This window comes from Euprymna scolopes, chromosome 21 (genome assembly GCF_053919585.1).
Source record: "Euprymna scolopes isolate OS-2025 chromosome 21, ASM5391958v1, whole genome shotgun sequence".
Classification (NCBI taxonomy): Eukaryota; Metazoa; Mollusca; class Cephalopoda; order Sepiida; family Sepiolidae; genus Euprymna; species Euprymna scolopes.
The window spans coordinates 50,601,875-50,626,840 of record NC_136502.1 but is presented as its reverse complement, the minus strand read 5'-3'; the positions used below and the strand labels follow the sequence as shown (position 1 = coordinate 50,626,840).

Sequence of the window (24,966 nt, the reverse complement as noted above, 5' to 3'; positions counted from 1 at the left end):
CACTAAAGCCTGTTGAATTAATTCGGTAACCTTCAACCGGTAGTCCTCCAACTCCAACAAGGTGCTGTTGAACTTCCAGTATCCAGCTAGTTTAGGCCTAGCACTTAAGTTCAAACGGGCTATAACGAGTTTATGGTCCGAGTGTCCTAACAAGTGGAACATGGGGCACGATAGAAAGTCTACGTCGCCTTTTCTAACTAGCATCTGATCCAAGTAAGTACTCAGATGGGAAGGCACTACAGGATGCCATGTCCACATCTCCTGCCCCGGATAATCCAGACGGAATCTGTCGACGAGATCGCACGAGGCCATCAGGTCGAACAGAGTGCTGTCACACCGCACCAACCCACTAGTCCCCCCGACCTTATCTATATTGGGATCAAGGATTGCATTCCAATCACCCATTAAAACTAACCGTTCCGGATCCACTAAGAAGCCCTCCAACCATCGAAAAAAGGATGCCCTCTCTACAGCAGAATTGGGAGCATAAACAGCGACAATCCGAAAAACACTACTATTAATGGCAACATCAACAACAACTAGCCACCCGTCCTCGCCTGCGTGAACAACATTCACCAACGCTGACAGGGTGCGACTCACTAGCAAGGAGACTCCACGACTATAAGTATTGCCATATGCTGAGTAAACATTGTAGTCGTTCACCAGCACCTGACAATCCTCATCACAAATAAAGTGGGTCTGCTGGATAGCTGCAATATCTACCTTAAGGGACACCAAGTCTCTCACAATGTGCGAGGCCTTGCTTCGACACCTGATGCCCCTCACATTAAAAGTGGCCAAGTTCAAAGACATGTTCACTTACCTCAAGTAGTGTCACAGACGGGTCTGAAATCCTCGGCCGTGAGGATGTAGAAGGTCTGGCCAAGGCTACCGGTAAGTAAATCCGTAGAAGGCTGTCCATCCTTAGCCACGCCTCCCACGTCCAGGGGAAAGGTTAATTTTAACGCCCTGTAGAAGGAAGGATGACAGTAGATGGAGATTCTGCCTTCACACTGAAAGTTTATTTTTCTGAGCAAGGGGTGCGCCATGTCCACCAGCTGCTGGCCCTTTATGGCATCCCTCGTTGCCTCTAGCATATTCCAGAGGGCTTAAGTTCTGGAGTCTTTGTTCTCCCGAACAAAGGTTGTCAGCATTGGCATGTCTTTAAAGTTACTGGGCTTGGTAATGTTTTCCGCCCCAATGAACACAAAGTTCCAAAGCTTCTCGTATTGTGCTTTCTGCCTCCCTTTCAACTCCGGAATTTGTAGCAGAGAGCCCGTTTCGCATATCCTGTCTCCTGGCAGGAAGGGAAATTTCTTAGTCCGTTCTGTACAGACTTTCGTCGCAGTGACCTGGTCTTCTTTGGTGGTAGGAGGGGGAGGAGGGGGAAGAAAAGGGGTGGGAGTAGTGACCGGACTTGGAGGAGTGTCCTGAGTAGGGGGGTTTGGGGGATTTTCAGTCCCTTTAACCGTGTCTCCAGAGGGGTGCCGGGATGACTTCTTGGGGGATTTCGGAGGGGAGGGGTTTTTTGGCTCTGGCTGAATGGGGGTTGGGGGTAAGGGGGTTTCACTGGTGGTAATGTCCGGGAAAGTAGCTTTGGTTCTCCGGCTTTTCTTCCAACTCGTCTTTCTCTCCTCCTTTGTGGTCCCTGTGGCATTGTTGCTGGTCGTTTCGGGTTGGCCGCCCTCTTCTTCGGATGCCCCCTCCTCCTCCTCGGACTCTTGTAGCTTCCTCTTGCCAGAGGAAGAGGGTGCCTCCACTTCCATGGCCAAAACACTAGTGGCTTTTTCAGGATGGTCTTTGATCACCACTTGCTTGGGTAAGTTTTTGGAGGGTTTACCCTTCCTGGTGACCGTCGACCATCCAGCCTCTGCTGCTGGGGGAGTCTGAACCGTTGATGGCACTCTGGTTGGGACTGCCTCAGTCGTTGCCTTGTCTGATGTTTTTTCCGGGGCTTTGGCCGGGCTCTTTTTGAGCAGTCCTTGGCCATGTGGCCTTGTTTCTGACAATGCCAGCACTGTGGTTTTCTTCCCTCCACAATCACTGACATTGTCCACTTGTCAAACTTGAGCATCGCCGGAATTTTGTTGAATTCTGCTCTGCTCAAGACCATCCGTATTTTGTAGTCCCCGGTCAACACGTTGCGTTGGCCCTTGACCCGGGTAACAGCCTCCACGTCACCGTACTGGCTGAGTATGGCACCCAGTTGTTTGGCCCCTAAGTCACATGTAACATTCAGTACGGTGACATTGGTTCTACGTTTGTTCAGGTATTCCGGCTGGATGCGGATGTTTTTCCAGTTCCGGTCCATCCTGGACAGTCTTGCCGCTTCTTCTTGACTAGGGAGCAGCACGTCCCACATCGCATAACTCCTTCTGCAGACGTATTTTGCCGGAATGTTTTGGTCCAGAAGGAGTTCAATCATTGTCTCCTTGCTGACTCCCGTGAGGCTCCTTGTTTTGAGGTCTTAAGTGACGAGGGAGATAACCCGCTTTTCCAATTCCTCGACTTGTCCGGGGTGGGGAAGGATGATGTTTCCTTTTGTATACTCCTTATAAGTCGAGGAAAACAGTTCTCTGTAGCCCTCGGATGTCAGCTGCTCTTCTTGGGATTGAGAACCCCATGCCGTGTTCTCGCCGTGCTTGGTTTTAGCTGGCTCCGTGCGTGGGGTTGCTGGCACTGCTCCTTTACTGTTGGATTGGCTGGGTTTGGGATCCACTTGGCTCGTCTCAATGTTGGGGGACAGCGCTGGCTAGTCTACCAATATGTTAGCATCCTGGCTGTGGCCGTCCCTCTGGGTTGCTCCTTTCCTCCTCTTGGGAGGCTGCTGAGCACCTTTTTCCTTGGGGCTAGGTGATGATTCCCCTCCTGGGGATGCACCTCCGGCAGATGATGTAGAATGTGTGGTGGCTGGGGGTGGTGTAGTTCCTGCCCGTTTGGTTAGGTCGGCGCAGGCAGGTGCGTTGCTGCTCTCTTCTTCCACTACCTTCTGGTCATTGCCCTCTTGGGGAGTGTTGGAGGCCAAGTTTTCCGCTCCATCCTTGAAGAGTGACTTAATGGAGGTGATTGTGTCGAGGAACAGATCTTCGGATTTGCCGCTCTCGTCTTCCTTTTCCACTGAAGGGGAGTCGCCCTTTAGGGGAGCGGGAGAGACTTGCCCCGGCATTCCTTTGATGGGCTCCGAGCCTATGGGTGTCACTGGCCCAAAATCCATTGACTTTCCTCCCTCTGGTGTCCTGGCTGCGCCTTTTCCAGAGATGTCGTCCTCATGGGGAGCCGTTGCTTCTGTAGCATATCCTGGTGTCGTCGCGGGCTGCGGCTCTACCCCGTCGCTCTCGTACAAGGTCGCCGCGGGCTGCGGCCCTACCTTGCCTTCCGCCTTCATCTTCTGGGAAGAAAGTCTAGCTCCCTTCGTGGGGGAGTCCTCGAGGAGTGCGATGTTCCGCATTTGGAACGGTATGGTCCGTCTGCCTGGCATCATGGTGGTGGAACTACTGGCCGCTGACGCAGACCAAAGTGTAGCAGGGAGAAAAGAAAACCCAGAGGAATGGAGGGGTGGAGGGGAAGGAGCGAGCTCAGAAGAGATTAGTGTTTTTGACCTCCCCTCACGGGGATGTCGGGTTAGCAGCTCGAATCCCCCTGCGAGCGGGGAGAGCAGAGAAGAAAGACACAGTGTGTGCTAGCGGGTCAGAGTGCCACGTCGCAATTAAGAGAGAGAGGGAATAGACATCTCTGCCCACAGAGGGGAGCAGAAACAGAACACCCGCCCTACCCCCACGTCACCCTACTCACTAACTACCCAACGGAAGCAAGAAAGAGAACCCTGTCTGCTCGATCCAACGGGAGAGCAGCGAAAATAAACTCAGTTTTGGCCTGGCAGATCAGAGTGCTGCTCAGCCAATTAAGTGGCGAGAAAGTAGACCATCCCCTGTCTCTAGAGGGAAGAGACCGGAACGAAGAAAAACATGCAAAAACCAACAAAGGCAGGTCTCAACTACCAGCTAGTGGTGTTGGTCCCGAGATTCCAGTCTCCCAAAAGAGGGGATCGGTTTTCGGGTCCAAGCTCCCTCAAATGTGGAGTCGGTCCTTTAGGTCCTGACTCCCCAAAGGAGGGGTCGGTCTTGCTAACAAAAGTTAGTGTGAAAAAACACCTTAACCTAGCCCAAAAGCCCGATGGTGGATCAAGTTTCGTAACTGAGAGAACAGATACTACACTTTGATCTTTATATTTAATTTATTTCGTTTAAAGAAAAAATTACAATTAAAAAAATTCCAATATAAAATTTAAAAATTTAAAAAAGTAAATTCTCTAAAAGACAAAACGAATTTAGGCACAAGGCCCTTTAAGATCTGGGGAGGGGAGTGTTGCAGGGTCTTTGTAACTAAAGTAAGAATGGCGTCTGTGGCGACTTTACTCTTGACTGGCAACATTTACCACAATACCTCATTCACTCTTTGGAATCTAAAGCTAACTAATGAAAACCCCAGCGTTTTTGCAAAAACGATATATATATGCAATTTCTGTGTGTGTGTGTGTGTGTGTGTGTGTGTGTGTGTGTGTGTGTGTGCGCATTTTTTTTTTAATTAAAATGTGTGTGTGTGTGTGTGTGTGTGTGTGTGTGTGTGTGTGTGTGTGTGTGTGTGTGTGAAAAAAGTTTAATTCATTGGAAAAAATAAAAAGTTCTTGAATTTGGAAGAAAAATAGTTCGTGTTGGGGAGTGGGAAATATAGAAAAAATGTACAAAAAATAAAATTAGTGCATTGTTAGTCAGGTCCCTCCCTAAGCTAATTTAAGTAGTTAGATCGCCTACTGTTTTCCGGGGCACCGAAAACAAGCGGGGAGATCCCTAATGGGGATTGAGAAGAATTCATATCGGGTGTAGGGAGTAAAATAAATAGATTGTTAAAAACAAAAAAGGGGGGAATATATTAGGTGGCGACCTTCAAGTAGGGGTTGATCAGAGGATGATAAAACAAAAAGATAGGTGGGGTAGTGGTAGGGTAGCCTCGGAAGGTTCTCTAGGCCAAAAAACAAACAATCGGGGGACAGGATCTCATTTGTACCACCAGTCAAGCGTCTCTTTACTTTTTATTTGTCTAACCTAGCGGGATGGGCTCCGTAGGACCCAGTACCGCATGTGCCATGCCTATGGTGGTAACACGAATTAAAACTTGTCACCTCGTCAGATGCACAAGCTAGTGTCATGCACCCACCTCTTGTCAAAGGCCACTCGAGGCAACCTCTTCCAATCGCATCTGATCTTTACTTTAAGCAGATGTTTAAAGTAGACTATCAGATCCCTATCCGGAACAGATATCCCTTCGCGGACTCGCTTGAGGCATGTAATCCATATGACCATCCTCGCTACTGCTAGTATCGCTAAAAAAAAATTCTTTTCTCCCTAGGCAGCGGCGGATCAATGTTCTCCACAAAATATGATTCATCGAGTTCAAGCCAGCGCTTGGCATCGATGCAAGCCGTTACCTCGTTGACGTACCCTAGGAGGGTCTTGAGCCTGCTACATCAGAAAAAGGCATGACCGGCTGTTTCTCTCATGTCTTCGTCGCAGCACAGGCAGTAGACCCAGGTTTCTTCATTGTAAAGGTTGAGTTCCTCAAGGAGGGGCAGTGCGTTCCGGACAAGTCGCCAGGTAAAGGAAAATTCTGAATTTGTAAGAAAGTCCCGTCCCGACGCCTAACTCCACTGGGAGCGGACCTCCTCCAACGACATCCCCGTCCGTTTCACTAGCGGTTCCTTTTTGCTACGCCCCACTAGCTCCCGATAAAGCCTGTTTCTAGACTGTTCGAGGACACTGGTCCCCAACAACGCTTTAAGTGCAGACCGGCATTCAGCGTAGAATGTTTGTTCCCCCCCCCCTCGGTCGAAGTACGGCGGAGACTGAGGGGTCAGGTGTGAGATTGGAAAACGAGCTTTCAACCACAGTGACCCATGGAACGTCTACATACAACGAACAGCTCAGGAAGGCCAACCTCTCTGCGTGCTTGGATCTTGGCCAAAAGGCCAAGTATTTTTTTTTTTTCGGCTTGTAGTCTTAAGGAAATTGACTATCAGAATAACTGTTCCAATAGTAAATAATCAGAATAACTGTTTCAACATTAACTAAAAGTTCTATTTTTAAGTATTTTGATTTTATGGCATCTTAATATATTCGGAACATTCGTTTCACTACCAGCTCACAAATATGTAAAATGAAGAAAAAAAAATTGACACCAATGTTTTAGATAAATGTGAAAAACTTTGAAATCACAAAAAACTAAGAAGAGGGGTTAACTTGTGATATACTTGATGACCCGTCTAAATTGATCAAAGTCAGAAGGAACTTTTGTGTATATTTGTATGTGTGTGTGAAGTTTGCTGACAAAAACGTTATTTTAACCATTTACACAAAAGCGTGACACACGTAGGCAGCTAGGTGTACTACAATATTAATATATAGATTACTGCCTTTTCCCGTCAGTGCAAGTTGTTTATATTAGGATCAGGCCTTACTATACATGCTTTCCCAAAATCTCAACTTTCCTGGCGCCAATGTTGACAAAGTAGAAAACGTCAAGATTTTGTGGAATTGAATATTTTATTCACACCAAAAAATACGAAATAAAGGTGAACGGTTCCTTATTTCATGGAGTTTCAAAGATGGGCTCTTCTTCTCAGTGGGGGGGGAACGTTAGCAAAAGATAAGTATAGATAAATATCTATTTTTGCTGGTTAGCTCAATTTTTGAAAACAGTCGAGGAAAAAATTTTTGTAAAAAAAAAATAAATAAATAAATAAAAGAGTATAGGAAAGAATGAAAAATATACTCAGCAAAATCCAATAATTTTGGTTGCAAATATCCAAAGAGATTCAAAAGTTTGTAACAGGTGTAACGATAAGTACCCACCAGCACCTCTAACACACACACACACACACACACACACACACACACACACACACACACACACACACACACACACACATATATATATAGTCCTGGTCAAAATCATAAGACCACTGAAGAAAGTAAACGTTTACGCACATTATCGAATTTTTAATCAAACAAATGGTTGAAACCATTGCCAAAAGGGAAAATATGATTGATTAAAAATTCGATATTATGCGTAAACGCTTACTTTCTTAAGTGGTCTTATGATTTTGACCAGGACTGTGTGCGTATATATATATATTATATATAGTAAAAAAAATTGACGTATGTGTTGCATTTTTCAGCCCATAGGTGGCGATATCGATTTCCTTTCCCCTTTTCTCTCTCATTGTGGTTTTCTTGGTCCTGTTAAGACTACACTCTTCATGACTTTCTTATGTATGTTTTGTATGTGTTGCCTATAATAAATTCACACAGTTTGTAAGTTACTTAGGTTAGTGACCGTTATTTCTTTATTTGTTGTTCATTTATAGATGTTACTTTTATGACGTGATAGACAAGATTTAACTGCTACTCCCATATATATATATATATGCGTGTGTGTATATATTAGTGATGGGACGATTCAAATTTTTCCCGATTCCGCTACAACTTCTGAACTAAATTCTCGATTCTGATACGATTACCAATTCTGATTCTTTATAAATCTCTAAATATTTAACTATTAAAGTGCTATTTTGTCCCGATTACTATAAAAGCACATCTTAAATGTGCATATATTTTCTCAAACATAAAAACACACTTTTGAGGGGGTGATCTATAGTTTTAGTTTTACTGGAAGTTTAAATCAATAACTATTATTTTATTACTACAAGTAGTGGAAAATGTTTCCTAAAGCAAAATCAAAAAAAAAAAAAGAAGCTAATTTAAGGAGCCTGTTTTGGCATTAGAATAGAGGCTAAATTTTTTCCGATACCGATGCCTATACTCAAAAAAGCTTCGATTTTTCCGATTCCTGATTCCGATTAATCGTTCCAACACTAGTATATATATATATATATATATATATATATATATATATATATATATATATAAAATAAAAATTACAATTAAATTTACCAAAATGATCCAAGATGGTAAAACTAAAGTATACTATAAATATTAAAGAATTAATATTTATAAAGTAATCTCAACCGGATGTAAAAGCTCAATAAAACCAAATAGGAGATAGAGCTTATAATAAGAATTACATTTTGTCTCTGCAGCCGTGTCAAACGCATATCTTATTTTTCTTTTATTGATATTATTTGAATTTTCCCCCTTTTCTTTGTACATATTTGTGAATTATTCCATGGATTTCGGCCTTTTGGATTATTTTGGACCATCTTCCAATTACTCGATTTCTTTGGATTTTACTTGTGCGAATGGAAATTCAGTTAACTTTCTTGGATTTATATTTTTGGACTTTACCGTCATTGGATAATTTACCTTTCATCAGACTATCCATTCGCGTGAGGTCACCTTTTTCTTCACCATGTTCCCTCTGCTTCACTTTTTGTTATCAAGTAAGATCTTTGACTTACTTGCAGTTTCATCAAATACTTTTGTATGCAAAATCCGATCCCGCATTTTGTTAATTTCTACCCTCTGATGAGAAGGAAAGTATTTCTTTGAAACTCCGTGAATTAAGGACTATCCATTTATTTAGTGTTTCCTTTTCAGATTAAATATGTTTTTAACTCTTTTTCAAAGTGTTTTTAACATGTTTTATTAACTATTTGCTCTTATATATATATATATATATATATATATATATATATATATATATATATATATATATATATATGTGGGGGGGAGAGAGAGAGAGAGACTTTTTGATAGATATATTTCAACATACGAGTATGACAATAATTTTCCAGTTAATTCTAATTTTTTTTTTTCATTACAATAAATACAAAGTTGCCTAGGAAAATTTTTCCCTGGGAACGATGAACAGGTCCAAAACCTGGACTTCAAGCATCTATATGTCAAAATCAAAGTCAAGTCAAATATGTGGAGCTAAGGAACCTTGCAGTTTCCCGGGCCATGAGAATTTGTGTCCCCCACTTCACAATTGTGGAGTCTGCAGGTACCCTAAGCACGGCCTTGCTGAAGATGGATATTTATAACAACTAATAAAGCCTTGTTAATATTTTGGTGAGTACACATTAGTCTTTATAAAGCAGAGAATTGATCGTTCAGCTTCGGAGACAGTACTTAAAGAACGTTCATTTATTACATAATGAAATATATTAAACTTTGTTCTGATCGTAAATAAAATTGAAATCTACAAAAAATTTATCTGATAATTTTAATTTCAATAGAAACCTGAAAATAACATGTAAAATGAGAAAGGATTTCGTGATTTTATTTCTATCTTTTGTTAAAGCAAGTTGGAAAATTATTGTGGTCTTGCAATAGTTTTCAGGTTTGCTTGTCAACACGAAAATACAAGCAATAAAACGTGGTAAACCCATTACTAATGTATACATTTACTGTATACACAAGATAACGTTACGTATACAGCGGTCGTTATTTTCCAAAATTCCCATTCTCATTTCGGTTAATGTGTAGTTTAACGGCGTAAATTATTTGACAGATAAAAAAATTATAAAAACTATTTATTTTTATATAAAACGCATTATTAGACACTAAGGTTTAAATACAACCAGAAAAAAATTCATTTTTATTATTTTGTCATCATTTGGTCCCATGAAAGAGTATAAAAAAGGCCAATTTTGGCTTTAAAAATGCCAATCTGTCAAACGTTAAAAAGGCCAAATTTTAAAAACAACATGGTGGCCTCGATTGTCGTACATTCAGTCTAATAAAAAGGATGAAAAAAATAATAAAAATTAATATTTTCCTGATTTTATTGCCTCCACACTGAAAACCATGATGGCTCACAATTCGTGGTAGTTAGGAAAATGGTAAGTACTGTATTGTGTAGTATTCATTCACAACCGTTGCCAATCACTTTCACCTCCAGCTTTCCTTTCTCCCAGTGAACTGGTGCTGAATCTATAGATTGACATCCCACGCATGTTCACATTACCAATCTAACTGCTGCCTTTGTTGTCACGGGATAAACTCTCTGGGCGAAATAAGTGGCGCGTTGCATTCCTGATTGTCCACTGTTTCTGTGAATGGACATGATCTAACCCACGTCCAGCTCAGTAACATGCACTGCACTGATCAGTGGCTTGATTCTCCTTCATGGCATTGAAACATTGTGGTATGTGCATCAATTGATCGACTATGTTGTGAATTGATGCAACCAATGCCACGTCTACTGAGAGCTCATATTACTTCATCAATTCTTTAAGAGTATTCAGTCGTCTTCTAATGAGCATCTTACTGGCAGCCTTGGTGTGAACTCATGCTTTCTTGTTGAAAGTTTCTGACACACAGTTGTGTACACATCATCCAGAGTCGATCTTAATGTGCAACACTTTGGTCTGCCACTGGAGCGACAAGTTTATTCCTCTTAACACGGCATCCAATTCAGCCAGATTAATATGCTGCACATTGTTCTCAGGTCACAGCCAACAAGTGTGCTCCCCCACAGTTCCATCTCTTTCTAATGCAACTCTGATTGCTAGCGTGCTGGCATCAACCCAGATGTTCAGTTCCCTGCTGTCCACGCACCAGTTCCCACAAACTGAATCGTTCTGCTTTACTGTGTCTGTCACCTTGTCGTTCCAGCCATTTGCGACTGAACAGGCTCTTGTCTTTATTACTTCGCATGTCACACTCAGATACGTACATACTGGGAGGTGCCCTACAAGCTTTCCACACAAGGAAAATACAGTCAGTCGTGTTATGATATTGGGAATTTCTGGGATTGCATTCCCTTGTTTCCAGTGTAGGACACCATGCTCTCTTAAGACTATCAGTCCCAGCACACATGTGCCGTCTCCAAGTCGTTCTGGGTCCTTGCATTCTAATTCAAATCGTTAAATGTTTGTAGATTCGAGAGGCAGACACGTCTTCATCAACAAAAATATCGATATTAGCTGATGTTGCGCGATCCACAGCTTCCTCCTGTGATAGTATTCTGCTAATGACAGCCTTCATTATGAGAGAGACACGTTCAAGCTGAACCCCAAAAGTGTCAGACAGTATCTACTTCCATCAACCTCTACCCCTGGTATGGCCACAGTGTCTTGTGGACTCATACTTGGAGATATGCTCTCAGGAGGTCAAGCAGTAATACGTTTGGTCCTTTTTTTGTCACCACTCACACATCTTAGTAGCGCAAACACCTGCATTCGCCATGAATGCATCTATATGATTGTTCAGTTCACGCTGATCCATCACTGGTCGCACCTTTGCCTTATTCTGCTGCATCATGACCATCAATGGAATTAACTGCTTGGGAAATCCGATGTTGTCTTCCAGGTATGGCACAAGCCAACCCTTGTCCATCCATGCCCGAAGTTCTTGGTCATAATCTGGTTGAAGCTCCACAGCCACTCGATATTCAGGTTAGATGAATTACTATTATAATTATTATTAGTAGTAGTATTTGTTTTATTATAAGTAGTTTAGTGTAAATGATAATTTTTTTTATATGAAACATTCTTAAAAGTAAAAACATTTTTATAGAAAAGTATCATTCTTACCACAAACTACTTATAATAATAATAATACAAATACTACTGCTACTCACAATAAACCAGTTTTTAATGCTTTTTCATATATACAGAGAGAGAGAGAGAGAGAGAGAGAGAGAGAGAGAGAGAGAAGATATTACTAATTTAAATAAAAAAGTCAAAGCAAACATATAAAAGTATATATATGAAATCAAAACAAAAAAATCCGAAAATTGTTAATACGTTCATTGACGATTCATCTTTAATTTTCACAAACTCTCCAAGAATGACTGATATGATGAAATCCTTTAAATTTTAAGACATCATTAATTATATAGGTTAGAAGTTTTGTAAACCTATATTATTAGTGTTACAGAGGAGAATGGTATGAGAATAAAAATATAATAAGTTACCAATTTCATAAATTAAAGTTTTATCTTGCTTTTTTTAAAGATAATCCAATAAAACAATTTAAGATAATCCAATAAAACAATTTCCTGTGACTAGCATTTTGTTGATTTATAATAGTTTTATCTCTTGAATAGTCTACTTCACTGTTTTTCATGTATTCCATCCCTTGTCTAGTTTTGCTAAATACCAGTTTAAATAGGTTATATTAAAGCCAGTTAAGGATACATCCTCGACACAGTCTGACAGTCTTGGCCATTTTTGAGCATTTGTCAAGCTGAGGTGTGGTTATAGGTAGTCCTAGATCTCTCAGCCTGTTGCCTTCCATATTTTGGGTAGAGCAAGTTTATTGCTTACTGCTTGAAACGTCCCGACCAGGGAATGCTGATGGGACTACGAAGGTAATAATTAAAAGGCCAAAGTTCTCCTTTAAGAGTATTAGCATGACCCTACAGATATCCCAACCTTTTGCCACATCTTTCTGTGGCGAGAAGGAAGTATATATCTACCTGGCCACAACTGAGCTGAGCTGGTGGAATATGAAGCTTAATCCAGTTATTTAGAGCTTCAACATTATTTTACTTGTATAATTCAGTGCATGGTCAAATGGAAAATGGGGGTTTTCATTCTAGTCTATATCTTTCAAGTTTTGATATTTTGTTTTAATAAACATTTTTATTAAAATATTGGGTAGTGACGCTGGATAAGTAGTTATCGACACAGACTGGGTATTTCAAGTCTGAATACAGTTCGTTCCACAAACATCACTTTCACTTAGGATGTTAACAACTTTCTCGTGGTAACTCCTGTAAGTACCCCATAAATATTCTAGAAAGTGTTCTGACTAGAAAAAATATTGGGAAACCAATGCCAACAAAAGAATCACCGGATTCATACGATATGATGATAGTGACTATGTCAAGTTTTATTAAGTAGGTAGATAAAGGAATTGCATCGTCATAGTGGATGGTGTATGACTTATTTCCAACTGTTCTTTCTGATAAACATGTTCCCGGGACTCTCTGCTGCATTCTATATTCAACTTTTTATAGATCGTTTAGTGAAGATATTACACACTTCAAAATATCAGGGAAACCAATGCCAGCAGTAGGATCTATGGATTCATAGAGTATGATTATGATGATTAAAATATTTGGTCAGAGTTTATGTCTTAAGAGAAGCCTGGTGCAAAATTTTCTCTGATGTGAATTTGCATGTGCGACTTTAGGTTCTCATTTCTTGCAAATGAAGAGCCACATATTTCACAAGAATATGGTTTCTCTCCAGTGTGTTTCCGCATGTGTACAGTTAAATTGGCTTTTACTGTAAAGGCTGAGGTACACACGTTACAGGAATAAGGTTTCTCGCCAGTGTGAGATTGCATGTGGATCTTTAGATGCGTCTTCTGGGAAAATGCCGAGTCACAGATGTCACAACAATGAGGTTTCTCCCCAGTGTGGATCCGTATGTGCCGCTTCAGGTCAGACTTTGTTGTAAACGATAAGACACACATTTCACAAGAGTGCGGTTTCTCTCCAGTGTGTATTCGCATATGCACTCTCAGAGAAGATTTCTCTGTAAACGATGAACCACATACTCCACAAGAAAAAGGTTTCTCTAGAGTTTGGTTTTCTGTGTTTTTCACTCTGTTATGCCGTCGTACATGCCCCTTTAAATCATCTTTTCTTGTGAATGACGAGTCACATACTTCACAACTATAAGGTTTCTCCCCAGTGTGTATTTTCATGTGTCTTGCTAAAACATACTTTTCTGTAAATGACGAGCTGCACACCTCACATGTGAAAGGTTTCTCTCCAGTGTGAGTTTTCAGGTGTCTCTTCAAAACAGCTTTCGATGTAAATGAAGAGCCACACACATCGCACAATTCAGAATGCCTTCCTTCTGTGTGGGTTTCTATGTGTCTCTTTAAATTCTGCTTTGTTATAAATGACGAATTACACAGTTGGCAAGAATATGGTTTCTCCCCAGTGTATTTTCTCATGTGTATTGTTAACTGTGATTTTCCTGTAAATGATGAGCCACACACTTCACATGTATAAGGTTTTTCACCTGTGTGGATACGCACATGTATCTCCAACGTAGATTTTTTTTTAAATGATGAACCACACACTTCACATATATAAGGCTTATCTCCCATGTATTTCTGCATACTTTTGTTGTGTTTTTTTACATTGAATTTTCTAATTATATGTCAAAAATGTTAAATAAACTTGTTAATACTTGTATCGCTTCATCTGTCTTTCAACTCTCCTAGCTCACACATTTAGTTCAGAATAAAATATTTTCTTGGGAAAAAACTGGTTGCTCAACCTTACAACGTGACTAGTCCAAAAAGAGTGTTTTTTTAAGAACTAAAGCTTCTATATTAGAGTAACCTGACTCTTTCAGGACACTTATGTTTGTTTGACGATCTTGCCAGTTTCAAATGAATAAGTTGAAAGAAATCTGTTACTTGATACTAGCCAAAATAATAAAATATTTTCTCAGGAAAGGACTGGCTGCTCAGCCTTACAATGTGGCCAGTCTAGCTCAAATTATAATTTTTAAGAATTATAGCCGAGCAACCTGATTCTTCCAGGACACTTATGTTTGTTTGACAATCTTGCCAGTTAAATTTTAAAGGAACAAATAATGTGAAAAATCTTGTAGCTTGATGCCGGCCAAATATTCAGAATTCAGTTTTTAAGCTGTTAGCATTGACTACTACTTGGAATGCTCAATATTAATTAATAAATATTTTTTTCAATTTATTTAATATAAGTTTTCTGTGAAAATAATGATCAACAAATTACACCAAAACCCAAAAACTTTTTATTTCTAGTGTGGACTTGAATGTCATTAAAATAGATTATACTGAGCCCTAGATTTAAGAAGTTAGGTTGTTCTTCCTGGATATTAGTATATTTTATTACAGTGTGATGTGAATTGTGAATGTTCTTTTTCTCAGTTTGTATTTGCTTTTCGATTAGGTTTTATTTTTCACATTGATATATTATTTGTAATTAAAACCTCAGTTGTAAAGATTGTATGTTTTTGCACGTTTTTCCTTTGCATTAAATAAGTTATGATGAATGATGCGTCAAAAACTGCAACTTGTTTTAATGAAAACAAATGCATTCTGTAAAAATAATAATCAGAAAATCCAAAAAAGGTTTTTCCCTAGAGTGGATTTGAATGAATTATATTTAACTGCAGACTTAACAAATTAAGTTGTTCTCTTGTTAGATTCGTCTGTTTTTTATTAGAGTATGTAGTGAATTATGAATGTATTCCAATATTGGTTGTTGGATTAGAATTTATGGTTTCACATTAATATATTGTTATTTATAAACAGTTATAATATGTATCTCCTTATTTTCACATGAAGAAGTCTTCCATTCGTACTATTGATGGAATACCTGTGAATAAATAAGAGATTTGAGTTGAAAAAACTCGCACATTCATAAATGATAAAAACAAAATATGAAAACAAAATGTAAAAACAAAATATAAAAAATGTAAAAACAAAATGTGAAAAATGTAAAAAAATGTAAAACCAAAATATTAAAAAATGTGAAAAAAATATTAAAACAAAATGTAAAAAATGTGAAAAATGTAATACCAAAATGTATAAACAAAATGGAAAAATGGAAAAACAAAATATAAAAACAAAATCTAAAAAATGTAAAAACAAAATGTAAAAAATGTAAAAACAAAATGTAAAAAATGTAAAAACAAAATGTAAAAAATGTAAAAACAAAACAAAATGTGAAAACAAAATACAAATACAAACGTAAGAAAATTCAGATGCTTTACTCGATTTTGAGTCTTGCTCAGCAAAAATATGTGGCGTATTCATATGTGTGACATTCTCACAGTGTGAACTGCATAAGAAAAAAGCTCAATGGAATTTTGAGGTCCCTAGTATTAGTATGAGATTTAAATTATAATTTCACTTAAACAAATTGTTTATTTTGAGAATATTAAACTGCAAGATGAATTAAAAGTTTGGCAAGGGAGAGTAAGCTGTTTTGAGAAGTGAGCAAGTTGAGAGCTAGCCAACACCTGTAATTTGTAAACAGTTGAAGCATATTCTTGTGAAAGAAGCAGGAAAATATGCCCTAGTCATATGAGAAGAAAATATATCCAAATATGAGAGGGAGGGAATGTGTGGGGGGTATTTGAATAACAGACAAATTAAGGAAATATGTATGAAAAATGTTTTTTGCTGGGCAATACAAATCATCCGTTCTTTTATATGTAACTGAAATAAATTGCTTTTCTTCAGGAGACCAGAGAAGGACAGACTGTGAAAGTATCAGAGTTTAGTTTTAGAATCGGCTTGCCCTTGAGAAAAATGCCAAATATTAATTCTCATACATATAATGAGAGAATAGAAAGTGCAAATTCAAATTCGTGTGCTACATTACTTTAAACTGCAAACTTGGCCTTCGGGACAAGATCAAAGTGTAGTATCTGTTCTTCAGATGCTGCACTTCTATTTCTTGTTCTCTTTCGGTGGAGGAGAAATCCTTCACGACTGAGGCAATTTTTATTTTTGTACCTTTTCTCCACGTTAAAAAACGACCCTGGTGTCTAACTCTGTCCCGTGGGGAGGCATAGTAAATAGGTACATTACTTTAAAGAATAATGGTGACAAATGCAATTTTATCCAATAAAAAATAAAATTTTAAATTAAGATAAAAAATAATTATTGAAACTAAAATTATCACAAAGATTCTGAGCTTATTGCGTATTTAAGTAAGCACTAAAAAATTTTTGACTATTTAAAATATGCACTGCTCTTTTTTTTATTTATTTGTGGACTATTCTCCTCATTTTTTATAGCTGTTGTTGTTTAATGATGTTTCAGCCAACTTTTCCCCTGGCCTTCATCAGGTTGTTAACTGTGATGGGATAAAAATGCCGAATCTTCAACTGTATTTTCAGTAATTACTACCTTCTATAGTTGTTATCATCTCACCACATTTTGGCCAACTAATCCTCTGGATGACTTTGAGTCAGATCGAAACCGTTATCTCCAAACAATGCTCACATGGAACTGTAGAGATTCAACATCTCTATCCACTGTGCCACGAGCCTCAAAGGGCGTTCAAGGTTGGACCTTTTTTGGTCTTATATTAACCCCTGAATCCAGGAACTATTTTCCACCATTTTACAGCTTCCGTTTACGCTACACATGGTAGCATAAATGATGGCTGTTAAGTGCCTTCGCATAGCAAACTGCCTTTTCACATGGCGTATGGATCTTCTGGAGTGGACAATTTAAAACTATACGGAAAAGAAATAAAACAAGAAGAAAAGAAAAAGACATTTTTTTTTTTTTCAGAACATAAAATTTTCAATTCTTTTTTATTAGCGGACAATTTAAAATTAGAAGAAAAAGTTGTCTAAACCCCCCCCAAAAAAAAGTCCCTGGGTTCAGGGGTTAATACCATGCAAACGGTAAATTTGCGACGGGTTTGATTATCAGATTTGTTGTCAGAGACCTCGAATACTCCTAAAAAACAAATTAGAGTGGTCGGTGTTCTGTTGTAGTGTATCACTATATTCACCGTATTTATTTATTGTTTTATATAATGACTTGATTTATTATTAAATGTGGCGTAACAATTAAAGTAATCCTTTTTAAATAAAAGTAAAAATGTATTTTAAGTATGAAAAAAGTAAATTAAAATCACTGATTACATTGTCAATTTATTCATTGAAATAAATAATAAGCTAAAACATTTATTAATAATTAAATAGAACATGGTGTGTAGAATGCAAATACAATCTGTTTTGTTTTGTATTTTATTTTGTGCTTGTTTGTTTTTTTAATTATACTTTCTAAGTGATCCTGGATCTAAAATTTTTCAATTATTTTTTAAGATTATACAAAAAATTCCTCATGTCGCTGTTTACACATTCATGCATACAAGGAAAATACTATATTACATTAACCATTATTATTAAAATCACAAGAAATATTTTTGCAATTGTATTATTTTTTGTGAAAATATTGAATAAACAATGCTTAATTCAATGATAATATCATTCGTTTGCGAAATTAATTTTTCTTTAAGTTGTATGAATTCCATTAAAACTTACTCTAGAGTAGACACCGCCAAAACTGGGGGGGGGGAAGGCAGGTAAGTACTTTTTGACGGACCGTCTTTTTAAAAATCTACCAAAAATCAGGTAATTATCCAATCAATACGAAATTTTCAGCGATTATTAAGAGATATAACAGTGTACTTATTTTTCATAAACGATATTTATATATATATATATATTTTTGCTTACAAACCCCCCCCTTGTTTTGAGGGGGTTCCAAATATGCTTAAAATAATCATCTGGAACTGAACAAAACATACTGTGTCGTTGTAAGGGACAGGATTATAGATTTAAAAAAAAATGTTTGCATACCTTATTTTGACGTCTAAATATCAGAACTTCGATTGTGTTTAATTATCCCGCTTTTGAGTTTTGAAGTGTGAAACTCGGTGAATATGTTAAGTAAAATAATTAATTTAAGTTAAGCAAAAAAAAAAAAATTTGAATATTTATACGGAAAAAGCCATTTTAAAATCTTTGATAAATAAATTAACAATGTTTTTTTACCGAGCCGAATAATGCATGACCATTATTAAACAGGGCATGCTTTGAAGAATCGATACAAAAAAAATTCGATAAATATTGCGCCCTTTGTGTTAAAAATATCATTATTTTTTTCGATCAAGTTTGGAAACGTTTGCCACCTTTCGACTACGGTTGACCAAACGCGCTGAAATAATTTTTTTATTCTGCTTTAAATTGCCCCCTCCCCATTTTGGAGAGCCTGGCCCACACACACATACACATTAAAAACCAAACTCATACAAATGGTCACCCATCCGGTACTGGCCAGCCTCAGTGTTAATAATACATTGAAATTTTCGTCACTGAAAAATAAGTTTTTTTTTGGCCTGTTTGGTCTTCCGTAGTTTGCTTTTTATCAAGTACAAATGTAAACAGTAATCAAATCGACTCGAAGTAACTGGTTGCCTATATGAATAAGTGGAATTATTTGAAATCCAGGTACTTATATTATAATAATTTTGCATATTCTCATAGAAAATCACCCTAAATCTTAGTTAGACAAGAAATAAACAAATTAATTCTTTCAAAAACCTTTTTTTTTTAACTATTTATATACGTTTTTTGTGCAAAACAAAAAATGTCAATTGTTAACTTTTAGGGAAAATTTAACATTTAAAATTTAATTAAAAATAGTAGAAAAAGTTTTTAATTATTCTGCTTTCTATATGATAAAATTCAAGGTTTTATCTTTCTGGAAAAAAAAAGTTACTCAGAAATAATGGATTTTAATAAATGTAATTTCGTTTTAAAAAACAACAACAACTTGATTTTTCGGCCATTTTTGGCAGTGCCTACTCTAGAGGCTTTTTTCATAATGTTGCTTAAATGTTTTAATTTTTTTTTAATATTTAACATCTATGATACTTTATTTTCATTAAAAAAAAAAGCAAAAATAAATTCATGCATGTTTTTTTAGTATTTGAAACTATATTTTTAGGTCTTTTTTTTTGTTTACGCATGCTGTCACATTTGGGCTGGTGCATCTGCTGCTTGTCTCTCACTCCTGGACAGGGTTCAAAAGAGAATCGCCAACCTGATAGGTCCTGAACTATCATCTAAGCTTCAGCCTCTGTCCCATCGACGAAATGTTGCATCCCTCTGCCTGTTCTACAAATACTTTAATGGTGGCTGCTTTGACAAACTGCAAGCACTTGTACCTCCTTGAAGTGACTACCCTCAACAAACCCGACAAGCAACTAAGTCCCACCATTTTACAGTAGAGATCCCTAGGTGTAAGAAAGCCTTTTACTCCAATAGTTTCTTCCCCAGAACTGCAAGTCTTTGGAACTCGCTTCCGGGATACTGCTTTCCTAACTGTACTGATGCGCAGAAGTTCAAGTGTAATGTGAACAAACATCTTTCTACTCATCTCCCTTCATAATGCTCCCGCAAATTATGTCCCTGATAGTAGCCCCCTACTTCAAAGTGGCACTTGCCTTGTTTGGGGTGAAGATTGAATAAAAAAAATAAAAAAGTTTTACCAAGATATTAAAAAATAATGAGTTTATTATATTTTTTGACCATTAAGTAATAACTACTGAAAATCTCGTTAAAAGTATTTGATTTCCTGAATTTGGGTGAATTTTTAAGTGAAGTGAGAGGTCAAACTATTTATACATTTTGGGGATCGGCCATTCATTTTGCACGTATCTAGGATTTATCATCTAACATTTCTCTCACTCCCTCACATTAAAGTATAACCTAAAAACAATTTTCATTGAAAATGTCTTATTAAAATCTGCTCTCTCCCCCAAACTGCCTCGCTGAAATTGGGACGCCTAAAACGAAAACTCTAAAACCATCTACAATAGCGAAAGAAAAAAAAAAGGCATGTAAGAAGAAAAAGGTAGCAGATTTGCCATTTAGTTGTACAAATATCCTCGAACCATGTAATCACTACGATGAACACTTTCGGTCAACACCGGTATTTCGCTTAATGCAAACAGAGTGCAACAGTTGTATATAATCATAATTGTTTAACAAATAAAAAGAGAAAATGCAAGATGAGGGTGTAAACTGAATAAATGTTTCATTTTATAATTTAAAATGCAAAACATTGAATAAAAATAATTCATAATTAATTTATTTTAAAACTGTAAAATTAAACCAAATTTTATTTTTATGGTTCAATGATTTGCATTTTAAATTATAGAATAAAACACATTAAGCAGGAAAACGTTGTTGACTGAAAGTATTCATTTTAGTGATTACATGGTTCGAGGATATTTGTACAACTAAACCGCAAATCTGCTGATTTAGAAACATAAGCGGCCCTAAATGTGACCGTTCCAGTGTCAGGTGAAAACCTAGCCACGGTGTAGAAAATATTCTGATTACCAAACTGAACTTCCTGTTTTAGTTTAAAATAAATCTACAAGATATATTTAAAAATAAATCTACATGATATATTTAAAAATAAATCTACATGATATATTTCAAAATAAATCTAAAAGATATATTTAAAAATAAATCTGAAAGATATATTTAAAAAAACATCTGAAAAATATATTTAAAAATACATCTGAAAGATATATTTAAAAATACATCTGAAAGATATATTTAAAAATAAATCTGAAAGATATATTTAAAAATAAATCTGAAAGATATATTTCAAAATAAATCTGAAAGATATATTTCAAAATAAATCTGAAATATATATTTAAAAATAAATCTGAAAGATATATTTAAAAATAAATCTGAAAGATATATTTAAAAATAAATCTGCAAGATATATTTAAAAATACATCTGTAAGATATATTTCAAAATAAATCTGAAAGATATATTTAAAAATAAATCTGAAAGATATATTTAAAAATAAATCTGAAAGATATATTTCAAAATAAATCTGAAAGATATATTTCAAAATAAATCTTAAAGATATATTTCAAAATAAATCTGAAAGATATATTAAAAAATAAATCTGCAAGATATATTTTAACATAGATCTGAAAGATATATTTAAAAATAAATCTGAAAGATATATTTAAAAATAAATCTTAAAGATATATTAAAAAATAAATCTGAAAGATATATTTAAAAATAAATCTGAAAGATATATTTCAAAATAAATCTGAAAAATATATTTCAAAATAAATCTGAAAAATATATTTCAAAATAAATCTGAAAGATATATTTAAAAATAAATCTGAAAGATATATTTAAAAATAAATCTGAAAGATATATTTAAAAATAAATCTGAAAGATATATTTCAAAATAAATCTGAAAGATATATTTCAAAATAAATCTGAAAGATATATTTCAAAATAAATCTGAAAGATTTATTTTAAAATAAATCTGAAAGATATATTTCAAAATAAATCTGAAAAATATATTTCAAAATAAATCTGAAAGATATATTTAAAAATAAATCTGAAAGATATATTTAAAAATAAATCTGAAAAATATATTTAAAAATAAATCTGAAAGACATATTTCAAAATAAATCTGAAAGATATATTTCAAAATAAATCTGAAAGATATATTTCAAAATAAATCTGAAAGATATATTTAAAAATTAATCTGAAAGATATATTTAAAAATAAATCTGAAAGATATATTTAAAAATAAATCTGAAAGATATATTTCAAAATAAATCTGAAAGATATATTTCAAAATAAATCTGAAAGATATATTTCAAAATAAATCTGAAAAATATATTTCAAAATAAATCTGCAAGATATATTTCAAAATGAATCTGAAAGATATATTTCAAAATAAATCTGAAAGATATATTTAAAAACAAATCTGCAAGATATATTTCAAAATAAATCTGAAAGATATATTTCAAAATAAATCTGAAAGATATATTTCAAAATAAATCTTAAAGATATATTTCAAAATAAATCTGCAAGATATATTTCAAAATAAATCTGCAAGATATATTTCAAAATAAATCTGCAAGATATATTTCAAAATAAATCTGCAAGATATATTTCAAAATAAATCTGCAAGATATATTTCAAAATAAATCTGAAAGATATATTTAAAAATAAATCTGAAAGATATATTTAAAAATAAATCTGAAAGATATATTTAAAAATAAATCTGAAAGATATATTTAAAAATAAATCTGAAAGATATATTTAAAAATAAATCTGAAAGATATATTTCAAAATAAATCTGCAAGATATATTTAAAAATAAATCTGAAAGATATATTTAAAAATAAATCTGAAAGATATATTTCAAAATAAATCTGCAAGATATATTTAAAAATACATCTGCAAGATATATTTCAAAATAAATCTGAAAGATATATTTCAAAATAAATCTGAAAGATATATTTAAAAATAAATCTGAAAGATATATTTCAAAATAAATCTCCAAGATATATTTAAAAATAAATCTGCAAGATATATTTCAAAATAAATCTGAAAGATATATTTCAAAATAAATCTGAAAGATATATTTCAAAATAAATCTGAAAGATATATTTAAAAATTAATCTGAAAGATATATTTAAAAATTAATCTGAAAGATATATTTCAAAATAAATCTGAAAGATATATTTCAAAATAAATCTCCAAGATATATTTAAAAATAAATCTGAAAGATATATTTCAAAATAAATCTCCAAGATATATTTAAAAATAAATCTGAAAGATATATTTCAAAATAAATCTCCAAGATATATTTAAAAATAAATCTGAAAGATATATTTCAAAACTAAAAATAACACATTCAAAAGTTTCCCATTTTTCTTTTATGTCAATGTGCTCATTTTTTTTTAAACTCCAGCAGGAAGTTCGGTTTTGGTAATCAGACCATTTTCACATCGGGGTTAGGTTTTCGTTTGACACCGGATGGGTCGCTTATGCTTAGTGTCTTTGCCTGTTGTAACGGTTTGTGTGGACTGTTGATTTCTTCCGCCCCCTTTTTCTATGCTGCAATTTATGGCAGTCTTGCAGTTAAGCCCGGCAAAGTTCGACAACTCTAGAAGGGTCATATCAGTACTTGGTTTATTAAATCACGATATTACGAATTATAAAGTTTTAAAAACATAAAATAAAAAATATTTAATAAAAATATTTAAAAAATTATTTTAATATTTTATTGCCCACAGCAAAGTTTCACGGTATTTTAAAATTATTTTAATATGTTTTTTTAAATTTAATTTGAAAGTAAAACCATCAAATCACAATATTACGAATTATTAAAGTTTTATCACAATATTACAAATTATTAATGTTTTCAATTTTTTTTCAAATATTTTTTTCAAATATTTTTTTCAAGTTTTACGCTATACACACAACAAAGTTTCAGTTTTTTTCTAAATTATATTGTTCTGTTAAGACAATAATATACATTTAAAAATTGTTTCTTTTTGTTAAATAAATAGTCATAAATATATAAAAATGTATATTTTGTGGCACTTATATCAACAGATCATTCAATCTAAGGGAGATAACTCACAAAAAAAGCATATTTTACAAGATATAATTTGGGACGCTGAAATAATCAGTAGAACAATGAAAAAATATTAAATGAAAAAAAAAATATGATTACACAAATAATACACCTTCAAGCGCCGGGTGAAGTTGAAGTTAGTCCCGGAAATTTAAACAAAAAGAAAACAAGTTAATCAACGAACTTAAAATATAACACTGTTAAATAACAAAATAAACTTATTAATTAACGTACACAAAACAAAAGTAAATTGTTACAATGTAACGATGTTAATTAATCCAAAACAAAAATTAAATAAACTTGTTTGAAATGATGTTAATTAATCCACTACAAAAATTAAATAAACTTATTTGAAATGATGTTAATTAATCCACTACAAAAATTAAATAAACTTGTTTGAAATGATGTTAATTAATCCACAACAAAAATTAAATAAACTTGTATAAATAATGTTAATTAATCCACTACAAAAATTAAATAAACTTATTTGAAATGATGTTAATTAATCAACTACAAAAATTAAATAAACTTATTTGAAATGATGTTAATTAATCCACAACAAAAATTAAATAAACTTATTTGAAATGATGTTAATTAATCCACAACAAAAATTAAATAAACTTATTTTAAATGATGTTAATTAATCCACAACAAAAATTAAATAAACTTGTATAAATAATGTTAATTAATCCACTACAAAAATTAAATAAACTTATTTGAAATGATGTTAATTAATCCACAACAAAAATTAAATAAACTTGTTTGAAATGATGTAAATGAATCCACTACAAAAATTAAATAAACTTGTTTGAAATGATGTTAATTAATCCACTACAAAAATTAAATAAACTTGTAAAAATAATGTTAATTAATCCACTACAAAAATTAAATAAACTTGTATAAATAATGTTAATTAATCCACTACAAAAATTAAATAAACTTGTTTGAAATGATGTAAATTAATCAACTACAAAAATTAAATAAACTT

The 24,966-nt window shown here is 34.5% G+C and overlaps 1 protein-coding gene across 2 annotated transcripts in view; it reads right to left on the bottom strand.

The window, feature by feature from the left end:
* LOC145242270 (uncharacterized) overlaps positions 1 to 24,966 on the bottom strand; it is a 51,176-nt gene that overhangs the window by 22,040 nt on the left and 4,170 nt on the right. The window contains exon 2 of one of the 2 annotated variants that reach the window (XM_080105282.1): positions 11,761 to 15,348. The exons of the other annotated variant lie outside the window; for it this stretch is intronic. Within the exon in view, the coding sequence (XP_079961408.1) occupies positions 13,101 to 14,099 (999 nt within the window). The 5' untranslated portion in view covers positions 14,100 to 15,348 and the 3' untranslated portion in view covers positions 11,761 to 13,100. Of the gene's footprint in view, positions 1 to 11,760; positions 15,349 to 24,966 lie in introns of those variants that run through there. 2 annotated transcript variants of the gene reach the window in all.